The sequence below is a fragment of the Oenanthe melanoleuca genome, chromosome 8, assembly GCF_029582105.1.
Source record: "Oenanthe melanoleuca isolate GR-GAL-2019-014 chromosome 8, OMel1.0, whole genome shotgun sequence".
Taxonomy (NCBI): domain Eukaryota; kingdom Metazoa; phylum Chordata; class Aves; order Passeriformes; family Muscicapidae; genus Oenanthe; species Oenanthe melanoleuca.
In genome coordinates this window covers 23,205,309-23,220,622 of record NC_079342.1, presented here as the reverse complement: position 1 = coordinate 23,220,622, position 15,314 = coordinate 23,205,309, and the positions used below count along the sequence as shown (strand labels likewise).

The 15,314-nt window shown below is 40.8% G+C and overlaps 1 protein-coding gene across 1 annotated transcript in view; it reads right to left on the bottom strand.

Moving 5' to 3' along the window:
- HMCN1 (hemicentin 1) overlaps window positions 1-15,314 on the bottom strand; it is a 157,206-nt gene that overhangs the window by 115,614 nt on the left and 26,278 nt on the right. The window contains exons 2-6 of the mRNA XM_056497859.1: window positions 13,915-13,985; window positions 10,255-10,413; window positions 9,604-9,726; window positions 2,810-2,981; window positions 1,542-1,648 (exon numbers count right to left, since the gene is read on the bottom strand). Coding sequence (XP_056353834.1) covers window positions 1,542-1,648; window positions 2,810-2,981; window positions 9,604-9,726; window positions 10,255-10,413; window positions 13,915-13,985 — 632 coding nt within the window. The remainder of the gene's footprint in view (window positions 1-1,541; window positions 1,649-2,809; window positions 2,982-9,603; window positions 9,727-10,254; window positions 10,414-13,914; window positions 13,986-15,314) is intronic.

The window sequence follows — 15,314 nt, the reverse complement described above, 5'->3', positions numbered from 1 at the left end:
TATTTAGTTAGCCTTTCACCTCAGAAATAGCACCACTATCTTTATATAAGCCAGCTGTTAACTATATAAAGAAATATTTAATTGTGCCAAACAACTCAAGGTATCAAGCGTTAATTGCCAGTTAAAATTTCATTAGATAAACTCAGTGATAAAGTTCTGTTTTTATAGCTTGGTGCATCTGTATAAGGAGTTTATGGCGTGAATAAAATTTTCACAAAGCTTAAGTCTTAAGTCTTAAAATCTTTATGCAAATAAACCAAGCCAGTGACTAAAGCTGAGTACACAATCCACAGAAAAATATGCTAGGAAAGCATTTCTCTCTATGAATTACTTAGACCTTTAGATATTTGCGAGTTTTAAGGCCAGAATAACCTTATAAAATTTTACCATTTCCTAATAATAATTAGCACATCTCTCACTGTCATGTCTAGGAGCTGGGGGTCTCTAGGCAAATACCAGGAATTAGTTTTATCACACAGGACTGCTTTCCAATTATTATGTTTAGGTCTCTTCTCATTACTTGAACATAGATTACAGAGACTGTACAATAGTGTTTTCCATCCCAGGCTGGATGAGTATAATCAAAAGAGCTAATACATATTTGTGAAAGATGCCTTCCTGTCTTTCAAACAACATCCAAAAACTACCTAAAATTCAATTATCTACAAAGAAATGTATGACCTGGCTTGCTCATAAAATTTAGATTAGAATATTTCAACTACATATTCAAGAGATTTTCTTCATTTCTTTTTAAACCCAAAATAAATCAATTTGAATGTTTTATCCATGCTCCCCATGGACCAGGAGACAGCATTATGCTGAGCTTAGAAAAAATCCCCCCAAAAAATCTCCCACCTCCCAAAAAACTCCCAGGCCCTGCTTGCAGGAGCAGCCTAATGGCTTGGCACTGCTGCCAGAGGACTGTTGGCTCTGCAGGTGTCCCACACTGAGCCCAGGACTCCTCCCCAGAAGCCAGCACCTTTCCCTTTTGTCCCATCACTCTCTGCCCATATAAAAAGTCCCTGTCCCTCATTTGATTAGCCCCTAGTCCTAGACAGACATCCAAACAGTTCTCCCCAGAGCTGCTGAGCTCAACATGCTTTTGTAGCTGCAGTTCTGCAGCAGAATCAACAGCTTCCCCCAGGGCTGTGTGTGAATTAATGATTCTTTTCAAAGCACCTCTGTGCTTAGGGCAGAGACAATGCACAGCAGGGTCCATTCAGCACTGCCTATAAAGTGCCTCACACGGGTGCCTTCCCCTCCAAAAATGACTATAGAGTATTTACACTGCTACAATAGAATAGTTCAGTCAGAAAGGATCTACACCAGCAGGATTGTTTCCACATCTGTTTAGGAAAGCTGGGAACATGCAGCTTTACCTACATAAAGAGGTATATAGCAATATTAAATACAAGATCACAGGACATTTACTGTAACACAGTCTCAGCTGTGAGTATCTATGATAAATAACATAGCAAATCATTATACAATCCCCTTATATGCTCCAGGACAATCATATATGAGTTCTGCAATAACTTCACCTTAATTGTCCATGTTCCAGGCTCTGGATCTTTGACATTTACTACCTTTGCAGAGTTGTGAATATTTAGCAATTCATTCAGTCCTGATCCCTTACTGAGCTGCTTGCCTAAAAGAACAGAAACAGAAATTAAATACAGGATGGAGTAAACACAGTATTGCTTAAAAAACACAACAGAGGGTAAATACAATACTGTTGTTTTTGTACCAATGTATTTCTGATACTTGACTTACTCACTACTTAGCAGTTAATGACATTTACAACAGTCAAAATTCCTTATAATTCTTTGACAGAATACTGAAAACATGAATTTATATGTGGGTGGTTGTGTGCAGGAATTGGCTCTCTAGAGAGGGATTTTGCTCCCTCAAGGCTGACCCTGAAGAATCATCAGCCCTAAAACTCACCTGGCTCTTTCACAGAACTAAAGGGAAAGAGGAAGTGGAGATTGGGATGTCCAGTGCATGTTTTCATAACCTACTAGATGTACCTTGAGTAATTTCAGTGAAACTCTGTGGATTTAGATGCATGGAGCTGATCTATACAAAAGCCAAAAAGAGGTGGGGTCACAGCTTCAGCTGAAGCCTGACACTTGCACCCAGGACTGTGCTGTCATGGCTTGAACACAGACACTGAGCAAATCTCTCTCCTGCAAACAAGAATGCCTCAGTGCAGGACAGACCAGACCACGCTGCAGGGAACCCATCCTGGGCATAAAATATTTCCAAGCTACTCAACCTATATCCTTAGGCAAAAGTCATTTAGAGAATATGAAATATGATCTGAATTTATTTCTGGAGTATTCCAAGTTCCTAAGGCATCAACATAATAATAAACAACAGATTTGTTCAAAATAGCTTCAATTACAAATTAGCTCCAAATCTGTCATTGCATTCCCCATCACACACTGCTCAGCTGAAGATGGGTAGGGGAGACAGGTTTGGTTCTGAGTGTTCTCACAGTTCAAAAAAGTCAGACCATGGTTGAACTTTCCTCACATAAAACCCAAATATCATGTACAAACCCTTAAATGATGGTTCAGGGAATACAAAAACAGATGAAAGGCAAAAGTGTCCAGCAATCTGGAATGCAATGACAAATAGTAACAAAGAAGATGGAGGTGAGATGAAGTGGACAGAATAAGGAAGTTTTTCAGTTTCCTCCAAGGGAAAAAAAACTTGGAATATTGGGAAAAAAATTAAATATCAGAAGGGATTTTTCCTTCCCTTTTTTCACTATCACAAAGAAAAAAAGTATAAAATGCTTCACCTAGAGGATTATGAATCTCCATTGCTGGTGAAGGACCACTCAAGGACACTGTAACTTCCTTCAGACTGGGATCAAAAGGGATCTGCCAAGTATTTACAGCCATGGACAGATGGTCTGTAGACAAGAGATGCACTTTGGAGGCTTGAACTGCTTCTTCAACCCATTTTAACACCTAGAAGAGAAAAGAACAGTTGTTACTATACTGTCAGCAGTACTGGCTGAAATATTTTCTGTTGAAATGCTTGTCTCTTCTGTCTTGCAGAGATTCCATATTGATTTATATTTTAAAACGTGAATACTTAAAGCAAATGCAACTTTAATAGAAGATACTAGCAAAATCATGGTCAGCATGGTGTTTAAAGAAATACACAAGCACAGCTCTACATACAACACAGCTACATTTTAAAAGGAATTAGGGATACAAACCTGTGGACATTTCTGGTCATCAGTTATTAGCTGCATGAAGCAACAGGAAAATGTTCTCATCCAGATGCACTGAGTAATTGCTATCTATGGACTTTTCCAGGGTTTTTTCCCCCTAAAATGCCTAACACAAATTACTGTTAGGCACAGCACAGAGGTGGGACTGGAGGGGAACATGGCTTTGGAAGGTGTGTCCCTGCAGGACATGGAGACTCCCACACCAGGGACAGGACAGCAGCCCACGGGAGAGCCCACAGTGAAGGAAGGCTGTGAGGAGGAAGAGCATCCAGGAGAAACCTGTGTGTATTGACCACAGCCCCATTCCTGGTGGCACTGGGGAAGGGAGAAGGAATCAGGGGAGAAGCCGAGTTGGGCAAGTGAGGCAGTTCCTACCTGTCTTTGCTTCCCACTGCCTGAAGGAATAATTGAGTATCTATTTTAATTTGCAACAAATTAATTTTCCTTAAGTCAACTTTGTCTTGCCCTCAACAAGGGGTGATTTCCCTGTCTTGAACCCAGAAGCTTCCTCAACCCAGTCCTCCTCTGCAATGGGTGAGTGGGCTGAGGGAACTTCACAATCAGCCAAGGGAAACCCACTACAACCAATCCAAGCTCCCCAAAAACACACCTGTTTTGTCAAACCATGTAATTCTGCATCACCTCTGTATGTCACAGAGCTGCACCATATCTTTTAAATCCTACTGATGTAATATTGGGTTTGTGTAACAATGTGAATGTGACTCACGGTAACACTGAACCGTGATTTTAAGTAGCAGTTTACCATGGTGGCATTGAGAAACATCTTGTAAAGAGAGCTGTCTTTTGATTATGTCAGTTCAAGACTTGGAAACCAACAATAAACTAACCTGAATGTGCTACCCCTAAGTACTGGGGGTCTCCAGGGCAAGTCCTTCAACCTAGGGCCCAATTCAATACATTGCCCAAAAGAACATCATTCCCCTGGTTTATTGTGCATTACTTGCCTACTTTATAGTTTAAAAAATGGAAATATGCCATAGGTTTGTGTGTGAGATGACTTTGTGATAGAAACTAGATTCCAGCCTATTATAAAAGTGTCTTGTTCTCATATGTTACAGCAACCTGTGTGCAAAGATGATATAAATTTAAGTGAGGGGCATCACTGAAAACACATTTGAAATGGTGGGGGCAGGTTTTCATCAATGATTCCCCCTCCACTCTTAGCAATGTCCCAGCTGAATGATGCTGAGTGCTCCCAGCACAGGGTGGGACAGCACTGACCAGGTTTCTCCTCACCAAGGGTGTGCATGAGCAAGGTGCTTGTGCATGTCTGCAAAACAACATTCCCAAAAAATCACAGTAAAACTGCCTGTGCTGCTCCAAGCTCTGCAGTAACATGGCCCAAGAGAGAAGTGGGGTTTGTGCAACAGCTGGTGACACCAGCTAGGAAGCAGCTTGTGTTTGCTTTAGGCAAGCCTGGAACAGGAATCACAAGGCTTCAAAAAGATGCAACCCATTTTCTACTTTAGAAATTATACATCTGGGGCCAAAAATGCTTCCAAAGAAATTTCAGTGTTCTACTCCCAGTGAGATGAGCATGACACTTTTTTGTACGAGGTATATGGAAAAGTTCCTATTTAATTCCAGGATCTCACCTCCACAGGTAAGTTTTTAAATGGATTGTAAAATTCAATGAACCCATATGAACTTCAGTTTCTGAGAGTTTTCAAGATAATGTGGAAGGCAACAGAACAACCCAGCTGTCTGTAGTCTGGCAGCAGCTTGCTTATATAAGTTCACTAGGCAGTTCTGGGAGATCCATTTCCCAACCCTGTCATTCCAAAGGGGTTTGCAATACTGCTGTAACACTGGTTTAGAAATAGGTTTTTTCTCCTCTGAGACCTTTACAGAAAGCCCCCAAAACAACAGCAGCTTTTGTTGTTCTGCCAAAACGTGATGTGATGAATATTATCAGAGGAGGAAGGGCAAATACAGCAATGATTTATAACATTTCCCCAGAAAATCTGCTCTTGCAACCTGCCCTGCTGTCAGGTCATTTCTTGGAATGCATACTGAAACCTGGAAAATCTGTGGAGCATGGTCTCTATTCCCATTTGTTTATTCTGAGACTCAAGAATATTTCTCAAGCAGTCAAAGCAATGGGATTTCAGGTTAACTGTTTCATTGCTGAAGTAAATTTAAGTTCATACTTCTACCCAAAGAGGAAAAATATTCTAGTAATGTTTTTAAATGCACATCAAAAATGTAACTGAGACAGTGCATGAGAAAATAATACCATAAAATAAAACATTTATTATGTATATAACATGTAGGAAAACCACACAACTGAAAAGTTTTAGTGTTGGACCTCAAGCTCTTCAAATTTAGGAACCACTAGAAATAGGCCTGTCTGCTTTCAACTGCCTTTTAAAAGCTCTTCTGCACTTGCTTTATGACAGACCTTAAGTATATCATTGTGGTTTATTTTTTCCAGAGACTCCAAATTCCATAGAAAACAGAGAAAGACCAGCTATAACTATTTGTTTTTCCTTTCTTTGTTTAGCATTCACCATACATTATGTATCTTCAGAACAGAATTATTCAGCTGTTTCTCCCATGAAACCATTACGAGTGACCACCACCATTCCCTGTGATCTTACAGATGATGCCCTTCAGCACCTTCCCCACAACAACAACCCCTTTTGCACCATCCCTTCTAAATGTTCTGGCACCAGTCTTGTCTTTAGTCCCCCTCAATCTCGTCTCATTCACAGTATCCCTTTCATTCACAGGCTTCTCCTCCAATTCCAAACTTTTTTTTTTTCCCCCATATAGGCTCATCCAGCTTTCAAGGCAGTCAACAACACCCCCTTCTTCCATCAAAGTCAAAGCTGTGCCCCCATATCATTCTCAGTTCTCCTCCTATCAATGTTCTGTATCTGGAAGATCCATTTCTATTTTAAAGATCAGGAAGAAAGATGTATTTTTAGGCAGCCTAAGGACAGGAATTTTCTTCTTACAGAAAGGTTAGAAATAAGAAAAATCAAGTGCTTCAACACTAAAAGAAATGGAAAAAGAACACTCACCAGCTTAGTCCTTGTGAACTCCCTGCTTTATCCAAACTGATCAGTCCAGTTCATCAGACACAGGAATGCCTCATTTTTGCCACAAACAATCAAAACAACCTGGAGACACGACCTGAACTGCCAATGACTAATAAATCTCCAACTATTTTCCACAAGACTATATTCACACTCTGCTGATCATCACAGTTCATCTCAACACCCCCTCTGACACCAGTACAAACCTTTGGGCATCACTATTTACATGAATTTCCCTAGAGAAGGATAATTAGGTGTGGTGTAATGTAACTTCAGTCCAAGCCAAAATTAGTAGTACCTTTTGGAAACTGGACACAGTTATGAAAATAGAGAATCTGCTCCTAACAGGGAATTTAACCCATGCTTGATGAATATTCTCAATGTAAGAACCTGAGGGAAGGGCTGGAGCTGTGCCAGGGAGGGTGAGGCCAGAGATCAGGGAGAGGTTCTCCTCCCAGAGGGTGGTGGGCACTGCCCAGGCTCCCCAGGGAATGGGCACAGCCCTGAAGCTGCCAGAGCTCCAGGAGCACTTGGAAAATGCTCCCAGAGATGCACAGGTAGGATTGTTGGGGTGTCCATGCAGGGCCAAGGGCTGGACTCAGTCCTCGCAGATTCCAAGGATCCCCTCCAGCTCAGTATATTCTGCGATTCATTTAAATTTCAAGCAATTATTGCAAATTAAGCTCTGACTCTACAAAAGCAACCAGAGAAATCTTACCCTAAAGGAACACTTTTCAAAATCAGGACTTCAGTGCTTTGATAAAGCACTTTGATAAGGGCCTTCCAAGATACTGGGGACATTTCAGATTATTACAATCCTATAATGGTTTCTGTTGGAAGGGACATTAAAGCCCATCTTGTCTCTCTCCCCTGCCACAGGCAGGGACACCTTCCAAGTCCAGGCTGCTCAACCTAGAGCCCCAACATGGGCCTTGAACACTCCCTGCCAGGGATGGGGCCTTGATACTCTAACTAGATAAATATTCTCATTTATCTAATGCACAGAAATTACAGTGAGTTTGTAAAAACAGGACCTTCATCCCAGACTCTTAGATGAGCTACCATCAGCAAGTAAGAGGAGATACATATGTATTTCATGCTTTGCTGGGCTGAACCAAACACAACTTTGTCAATCACTAATAATTTTTCCCAAGTTAACTGTAGTATTTGAAATCAGAACATGTTTTTCAGAAGTATAAAGAAGGCACTAAACTTTCATAATCTTCTCAGTACACAAGCACTGGATGTGTATCAAGTACTGTTTTGCTGTGTTTCCTTGTATCTAGCTTAGAATATTGCTTCATTCTGCACTTAATGCTCAAAGGGCAAGAACAAGAGGCATGGTTTGAAACTTTAGATACTAAAAATAGCTTTGTTTGGGTTTTTGGGGGGTAGAATAATCAAAATGTTTTAACAAAACAAGCCGTTGGTTTGGCAGGGTTTGTCGGGGACTTTGTAGCTATTCCCTAATCCCCAATCCAGCCCTGGCTGTCTCTGGGCCCATAACGGTGAGTGTGCTTCAGCATTTACAAACTGCATTCTTTACACATCATCCACTCCTCAGAGAAAAAGGAGGGCAAGTGTGATTGCTTGATTGCTGCTGAACCCTGCCTGAGGGCTATCCCATAAACAGCTGATCAATGCTGATCCAGAACTGAAACCACAGAGAAGGTTTTACTGGGGATGGCAGCAATTTGGCCTACTCATTTTCACAGTCACTTGGCCCAGACACAGATTTATGTAAGGTCAATAATCACTAGAATTGCAGAGTCTTTTAGGTTTGGCTTTAACACAAATTGTTCAGCAGTTATTGTGGAAGACTTCTGAAAGTGATTTAGGTTTTGCTTTTTTTCCACCTTAGGCAATCTCTTGCACTGTTTAAGCATCTTTTTCCAGTGGCCATAGGCTGTATTTTTCCTTCTCTCTCAAAAAAAAATCCTGCAAAAATATCACCTACTGATTTCACCCTCTGCTCTTGTGCAGAGGTGGGGAGGAGCTGGCACAGGGTGCCCAGAGAAGTTGTGGCTGCCCCTGGATCCCTGGAAGTGTCCAAGGCCAGGCTGGATGGAGCTTGGAGCAACCTGGGACAGTGGAAGGTGTCCCTGCCCACGGGCAGGGGGTGGAATGAGATGATCTTCAAGACATCTTGCAACCCAGAACTGGCAGTATCAGAGGGTCACAGAATCAGTCGGGTTGGAAAGGCCCTTAAAGACCATCCTGTTCCATGATGATCCCTTCTGTATAAAGGGATTCCATGGAGTGTCACAGAGAAGTTTTACCCTTTGTACATAATAGCAAAATGCAGGCCAGGAACAGACCAAATAGATCATTTCTTTTCTTCCAAAATTTAACCTAACTTTTGGAGGATAAATCTTCTGGGAAGTTTCTCCTTTTGATCACCTTCACATCACTGCCAATAGCTTCTATCATTCCCAATGAAAACTTCAATTTTTTTAGACAACAGCTGTACAAAAATGCAATTTATTTCCAACATTTATCATTGTCCAAATTTTAGGATAGAAAAAAGAATGAACAAAAACAGAGTAAATTTTTATTAAAAAACCTCAGCTAGTTATTGCCTACACTGGGAATTCAAAGGGGGAACATTTACAACATTTATAAACAATTCCAGCTCTCCAGATAAATATCATGTGATTTCACCTCTCTCCAAACTGTTTTCTCACGCACTTCTGAAGTTTCATTTCTGTGTAAGACTCACTGAAGTTCCCAAAGCAAACAGTCATTCATGGCTATGGGTCAGAACCACAGTTACCAGGAGGGCAGCAGGGGTGAAAAGTATTGCAGCAATAACCTCAATTAAAAAGTTACTTCCATGACTCTGTGAATAATAAAAACCTGAAAGTCCACACTATCCTGCGTGGGGAACATCTTGTAGCAGTCCTTTCCTTGCTCACAAAATGCTCATTAAAGCTAAATGTGTGCTCTTGTTTGGAGCAGAGAAGCCACTAGGCTACATAGAGCCCAGAACCACTCCTTTTTTTAAAGGCTCTTCTGGAAGACTTCTGGCACAGGCAGAGGCAAGCTGGGGAGGTTCTGATGAGACGTACCACTTCACACTTCTCTAGTGTCAACAAAAGTCACAGAATTGAATCCTGATATAGAAGAATGAGAAAGGAAGGAAGAGAAAGGTGGAATAGAGTCCACCTACTAAGACCAGAACATTTAGAAGTTCCCCTTCTGCTCTCTAACCCATCATAAGGTCTCTCAAAGATTTACAGTGTAACTCATCCCTCATTTTCTTTATTTATTGCAAAACTCAAGCAAAGTTACCTCATTAACTTGTTTTTTGTCCAAGTGAAAAACTTGACCAGAACTTGTTGAGGCAATTTCTTCATAGACCTTGTAACCAATATGATCCCTGTCATCACAGTCTCCTGTCAGCACAAATACCACCTGGATTAAAGAAAAATCAGTGAATCATTGGACACACGGTGCATAGGTGAGGAGAGCATTGCCAGGGCAGCATTAAGGAAGACAACAGAAGAATGTCAGTCAAGATGTGTTTGTTACTTTGCATGGACAGAGGCATTGCATTCAGAAATGATGGAAAAAGCAATGCAGAAGAAAAGGAACAGACAAAAATCTCTTTAAAATTCAATCAGCCCTGTCATTCACATAATACTTCTTTTAGAACAATATTTAAAAATCCACATAAGTGATAAGCTACCAAAAGCACATATACTGGTAGAAGATTCAGTTACATTATTTATTTCACAATAATAAAAATAATATTCCACTAATATTTCCTTAACCAGATCAGTTAACTCTATTAAAAAAAAATTAAATCCTTAGAATGCAATATTATGGTCCCTTCTGTAAAAAGATTTCACCAAGTTCCACACAGGAGAATTCCACCCTTTTTCATTGAGAAACCAAGCATTAAACATATAAATCAGCTGGGAAGGCAAATCCCCTCAGTACCTGTGACTGTTTCTGTTGGATGAGTTGAAGCACTTCATGGGTCAGTCTGTAATCCTTGGATCTGGCATCAGTAAATACATAGATGAAAGAGCCAGGCAGGGAAATTTCTAGAGCAATCTTTATTGCCCCAATGCTCATCTCTGGACAGTCTCCACCACCCTGTTCACAAGTAGAAAGAAAACATAACTTTTTTCTTTTAAGAAAAAAACAAAAACATACAAAGTAAGTTACTTTCTTTTGGGACATTCAAGACAGGTACTTCCTCAGCCTCTAATCATTTATTCACCTTTGCCCTGGACTCACCCTGGGACAGGGAGCTCAGCAGAGGGCACAGGTGCTGTGTTCCCACAGCTCTGCACAGCAGCAGCTGCAGAGCTGGAGGTTTTTCAGACCGTGTGTTTAATCACAATGCTTCCAAGTATGACTTTATCTTTAGAGGAAAGGATTCATTTCTCTCCCTAACTTAAGAATTTGGGAAAAATACTGTTTAAATAAAAGTTCACTAACTTACATTAAAATTAACTTGGCGTATCGAAGACAGAACTTTCCAAAGAGCTGACACAAACTGTAAAACTTGCCCTGCCATTTACAATAGATCTCTGCATATTCAATACTAAATATAAAATTGATTTCTTTGATTTTTACAGTCAACATGCCTTCACACATACGTATATACAAATCTTCACATGCTGGGAAAGAAGAGAGCAAAAAGAGAGCAGTCCTTCATATTTAAGAATTTTGTTTGTCCTCAGTATGTTCGTGTTGGGAACAAGTTTAATCTATCAGTATCCTTAATCCGATTTCAAAGCAAGACTATCAATAAGTTTCTCACCTATGCTAAAGAATAAGCATGTGGTCACTGTTTTCCTGAAAGTCATGTAAGAACCATCACTCTTTTTCAAAGTCAGCTCTCCTAAATGTAGTCTTAGACTTATGGGAAAAGCAAGTGGTAGACTCCAGACAGCCTGAAATTCAAGAGAACTCTCCAAGATTTTTGACACACGTCAGAACTTTATCTTGGCAATGCCTATACAGTCCAATGGGACACATCAGTATATCCAAATTCTTTCAGAAGAAGACTCTTCCATGTAAAGCTTTAATTTGTGGGCAAAGTCAAAATAATAGCTAATTTCTACAGACATCTACTTGGAACAGGGAAATTTCTGTTCCCACTTCAAGTCTACTTGATTATCATCTCATAATATTCTATATGGCAGCATCTGTTTTCTACACAGCACATGAAAAGCACTACTGAGCTGAATGGCTGCTCTGAGAACAAGCATGGACTTTTTTATTCCTATAATGTAGAATAATACTCGTAAAAGGCAGCTGGTAGAACAACAAAACATCATGGAATGGTTTGGATTAGAAGGACCTTAAAGCCCATCCAGTTCCAACACCTGTCATGGGCAGGGACACCTTCCACTATCCCAGGCTGTTCCAAGCCCCATCCAGCCTGGCCTTGGACACTTTCAGGGATCCAGGGGCAGCCACAGCTTCTCTGGGCACCCTCACCACATTCACAGGCAGAACTGCTCCCTAACATTTAACATTAGCATTGCCTTTACTTAAATAAAAAAAGTAGAAAAATTTCCATTCAGTATTTCCTGCCTTTTTTCTCCAAATTGGAATTAAATACAACGACCTCGTGAAGCTTTCTGGAAAAGCTGAGGTGAGTGAAGCTCAGGAAGCTTCATTTTCCCTTCAGTTTGAACAGGCCCACAGAAATACACAGAAAATCTGCCTAACAAAAAGAAAAAATCTACAAAAAAAACAAACAAAGCAAACAAAAACCAACCAACCAAAACAAAACCAAAACCAAGAAACATTAAGGAGCCACTGCTGCCCAAGTCCATGTTCTTATCACTGTCTGTAAGAATGATTCAAAGGTAATTACAGATGAAATACAGAGGATAACCTCCTAAGCTGATCCTGTATCAAAGGAACATGTCCTTTATCACTCTGAATGTAAAAGGAAACAGGACCCAGTTTCTGCAATGAAATGTACACACTCAATTTTTACCTGATGTCAAATGTCAGCCAAAAGACTCTCTAACTGTTCTGTGACAGACGAAAGGAAAACAAGAGCTGGGCTTACCCTGATGTTCAGGGAGAACAAGTTGAGCACATTTTGATATAATGATTTATACACAAGATGCCTTAAATTATTTATCTTCCCACTTTAATTTTAGCTTTGTCCATTAATGAGAATATTTGGTCCATGCCCTTTCTCAAAACAAACCCAAGCTCAAAATTTCCTCTACCTCCACACCATTCACTCTTGCATCTTTTATCAGTCAATTTGGAAAAATACTGGTAACAAACCTGTATAAAGTGTTTACATTTTCTCTACTGCAAGATGACCTACCAGCCCTGTTCTAATAATTGTTTGATTTCTGTTTTGGTCCTTCACCAATACAATGGATGAATACAAGTCAGTGACAGCCTGCATACAGCAGAATGAGCGTATCTTGAAAGTAATTATGAAATATGCAATCAACCAGCATTAAAGAACAAAATCTAAAATTGATTAGACAGAAACTTTTAAACAACTTGATTAGAAATTAAGAGTTTGAAATTCCCAAAAGCTTCACCTAAATAATCCACCCTTTTAGAAACAGCTGCAATTACTGTCCAGTATAACTACTGAGGAAACAAAACATGAAAACTGGATGGAGTTTTGAAGCTTAATTTCCTCATGGAGGAGAAAACTGCAATAGCTATTGTTTTTCCTGGATTTCAAATCTTCTGCCAACTTATAAAGTAATCCTCAAGCAATCTGTTCTTACAGGGATTACACCATGTGCCAGTTTCTGAAGGAAAGCCTGTCTACTCTACTGACTCCAGCAAGATTCACCACAGGTCAGAAGCATTTTCCTTGGTTCAAGACAGGACAATGAAAACATATGTTCTGTCAGTAAGGATAACCTCATTCCAATACTCCCCCCTTTCTTCCTATCACCCAAAGGAATGGCTGGAGCTGTGTCAGGGCAGAGTAAGGCTGGATCTCAGGAAAAGGTTCTCTCCCCAGAAGGTGCTAGGGCAACTGACCAGGCTCCCCAAGGAATGGGCACGGCCCCGAGGCTGAGAGAGCTTCAGGGGCATTTGGACAATGCTCTCAGGGATGCACAGGGTGGGATTGTTGGGGTGCAGGACCAGGGGCTGGACTGGATACTCCTGTGGGTCCCTTCCCACTCAGGATATTCTGTGATTCTAAGAAGCCTTTGAATCAGTAAGTGCCAAGCAATGCACAGCAGGGAAAGCAATACCTATGGAAAACCTGATGGGTCTTACAGTCCTCCTATTGAATAGTGTTCATGGAATATAATTTCCAGAACACAGTAAAAGTCCATAAAAGTGTCTGGGGACAAGTGGCAGGACTAATGAAAATGCCAACTAAATGTTAGCATTACCTAATTATTCATTCTTGTGTTATCAAACCATGTCTCATTGTTACACAATGATGCAAACTAAGACAAAGGAATGAATCACAGCCCTAAATTAAGATGAGCAGGAAGACAATGGCTTGTGCAGGCAAAATGACAGAGGTAAGTGATCTACATCCTCATGAATGCTTGCAGCAGGAACATCAGCACAAGAGGAAAGATTAGTGTGAGGAAACAGTCTTTGCTAAAACTGCACAGGAAACAAGTTACTCACCTGAACATAAAGTTCCCTAAGTTCAAATTGAAATTTCTTGGGATCTGTGGTTATTGTCACTGGACCAATTTCTAGAATGAAATACAAAGAAAGAGTTATCCAAAGACACATGGTAGTAAAAAAAATGAAACTAAAAGCATTGAACAGAAAGAAATCGTAGAGAATGATATCCCCAGTACTGAAATCTACACATCAAATCTGGTAACTTTAATTTTCCAGTATTCCCAAACTCTGCCTTAAACACTCTTAGGCACATAAAGCCTTTCACCTTTGATTTTGATCAAACATTTAATTGTTCTTAGTAATAAAAAGGGAACAAAAATTCTCAGAACAAATGTTGCTGGACCAAGAAATAATGTATTTTTCCAGAAAGAGGCTCTTCAGACTGGAGAAAACTAGGCTTTGGGAAAACCTTATAGCAGCCTTCCAGTGCCTAACAGGGTTCAAAGAGAGTTGGAGAGGGCCTTAGGAAAAGGGCCTGGATGGACAGGATGAGGGAAGTGGTTTAGATATTAGATACTGGGAAACAGGTCTTCCTTGTGAGGGTGGGAGGCCCTGGCACAGAGTGCTCAGAGAAGCTGTGGCTGCCCCTGGATCCCTGGAAGTGTCCAAGGCCAGGGCATGGAGTAATCTGGGATAGTGGAAGGTGTCCCTGCCCATGGCAGAAGGTGAAACTAGATGAATTTAAGGTTCCTTCCAACCCAAACCATTCCACTGTTTTGTGATTCTAGGTAAACATGAAGAGGCCTCTCTGGACAGAACACACATACTTGGCTTTGCAATTTTACTCCTGTAATTAAAAAGACACATGTCACATTTCTTTCCTGGAAAAAAAAAGTAACACTGGAAAAATGCCAGTGTGAGCCCTACTCCCAGTCCCAGCACATCTAGCAGGAGCTGCCAGAAGAAACCAAAGCAGAAACAACTTTATTCATGGCATTTGCCATGTCTTTGTCTACTGTGGAACGGCAGGACATCCAAGTGAAGTTGCCTGGGGTGTGTCACAGCAGCACATATGTGAGCATTTCCCAATCCCACAGAGCTGTCACTCTGCCCCTCACACAGCTGCCTTCCTGATTGGTATCAAATGTGATTCCAGCCAGCTGGTGCCTGTGCAGAGATTTACTGCCTGTTCACCTCAATCTGCCTTGGCACCAGTGCCCTTCATTCTTTGTCTGGCCCGGGCAGGCACTGCTGCCCTGGCCATGGGCACTCGCCCAGCTCAACAAGAGCAATCATGGTGCTATGCCAAAAATCAGTAAATAAACACACACACACACACAAATGAAGAGATTTCTGACAGTTGAGTGCTCCAAAGCACTCAAAGAGATCAGTTGAGTTCTGACAGACCAAATGGGGCACAATTCTGCTGTCAGAGCAAAACCCAAGCATGAAACTGC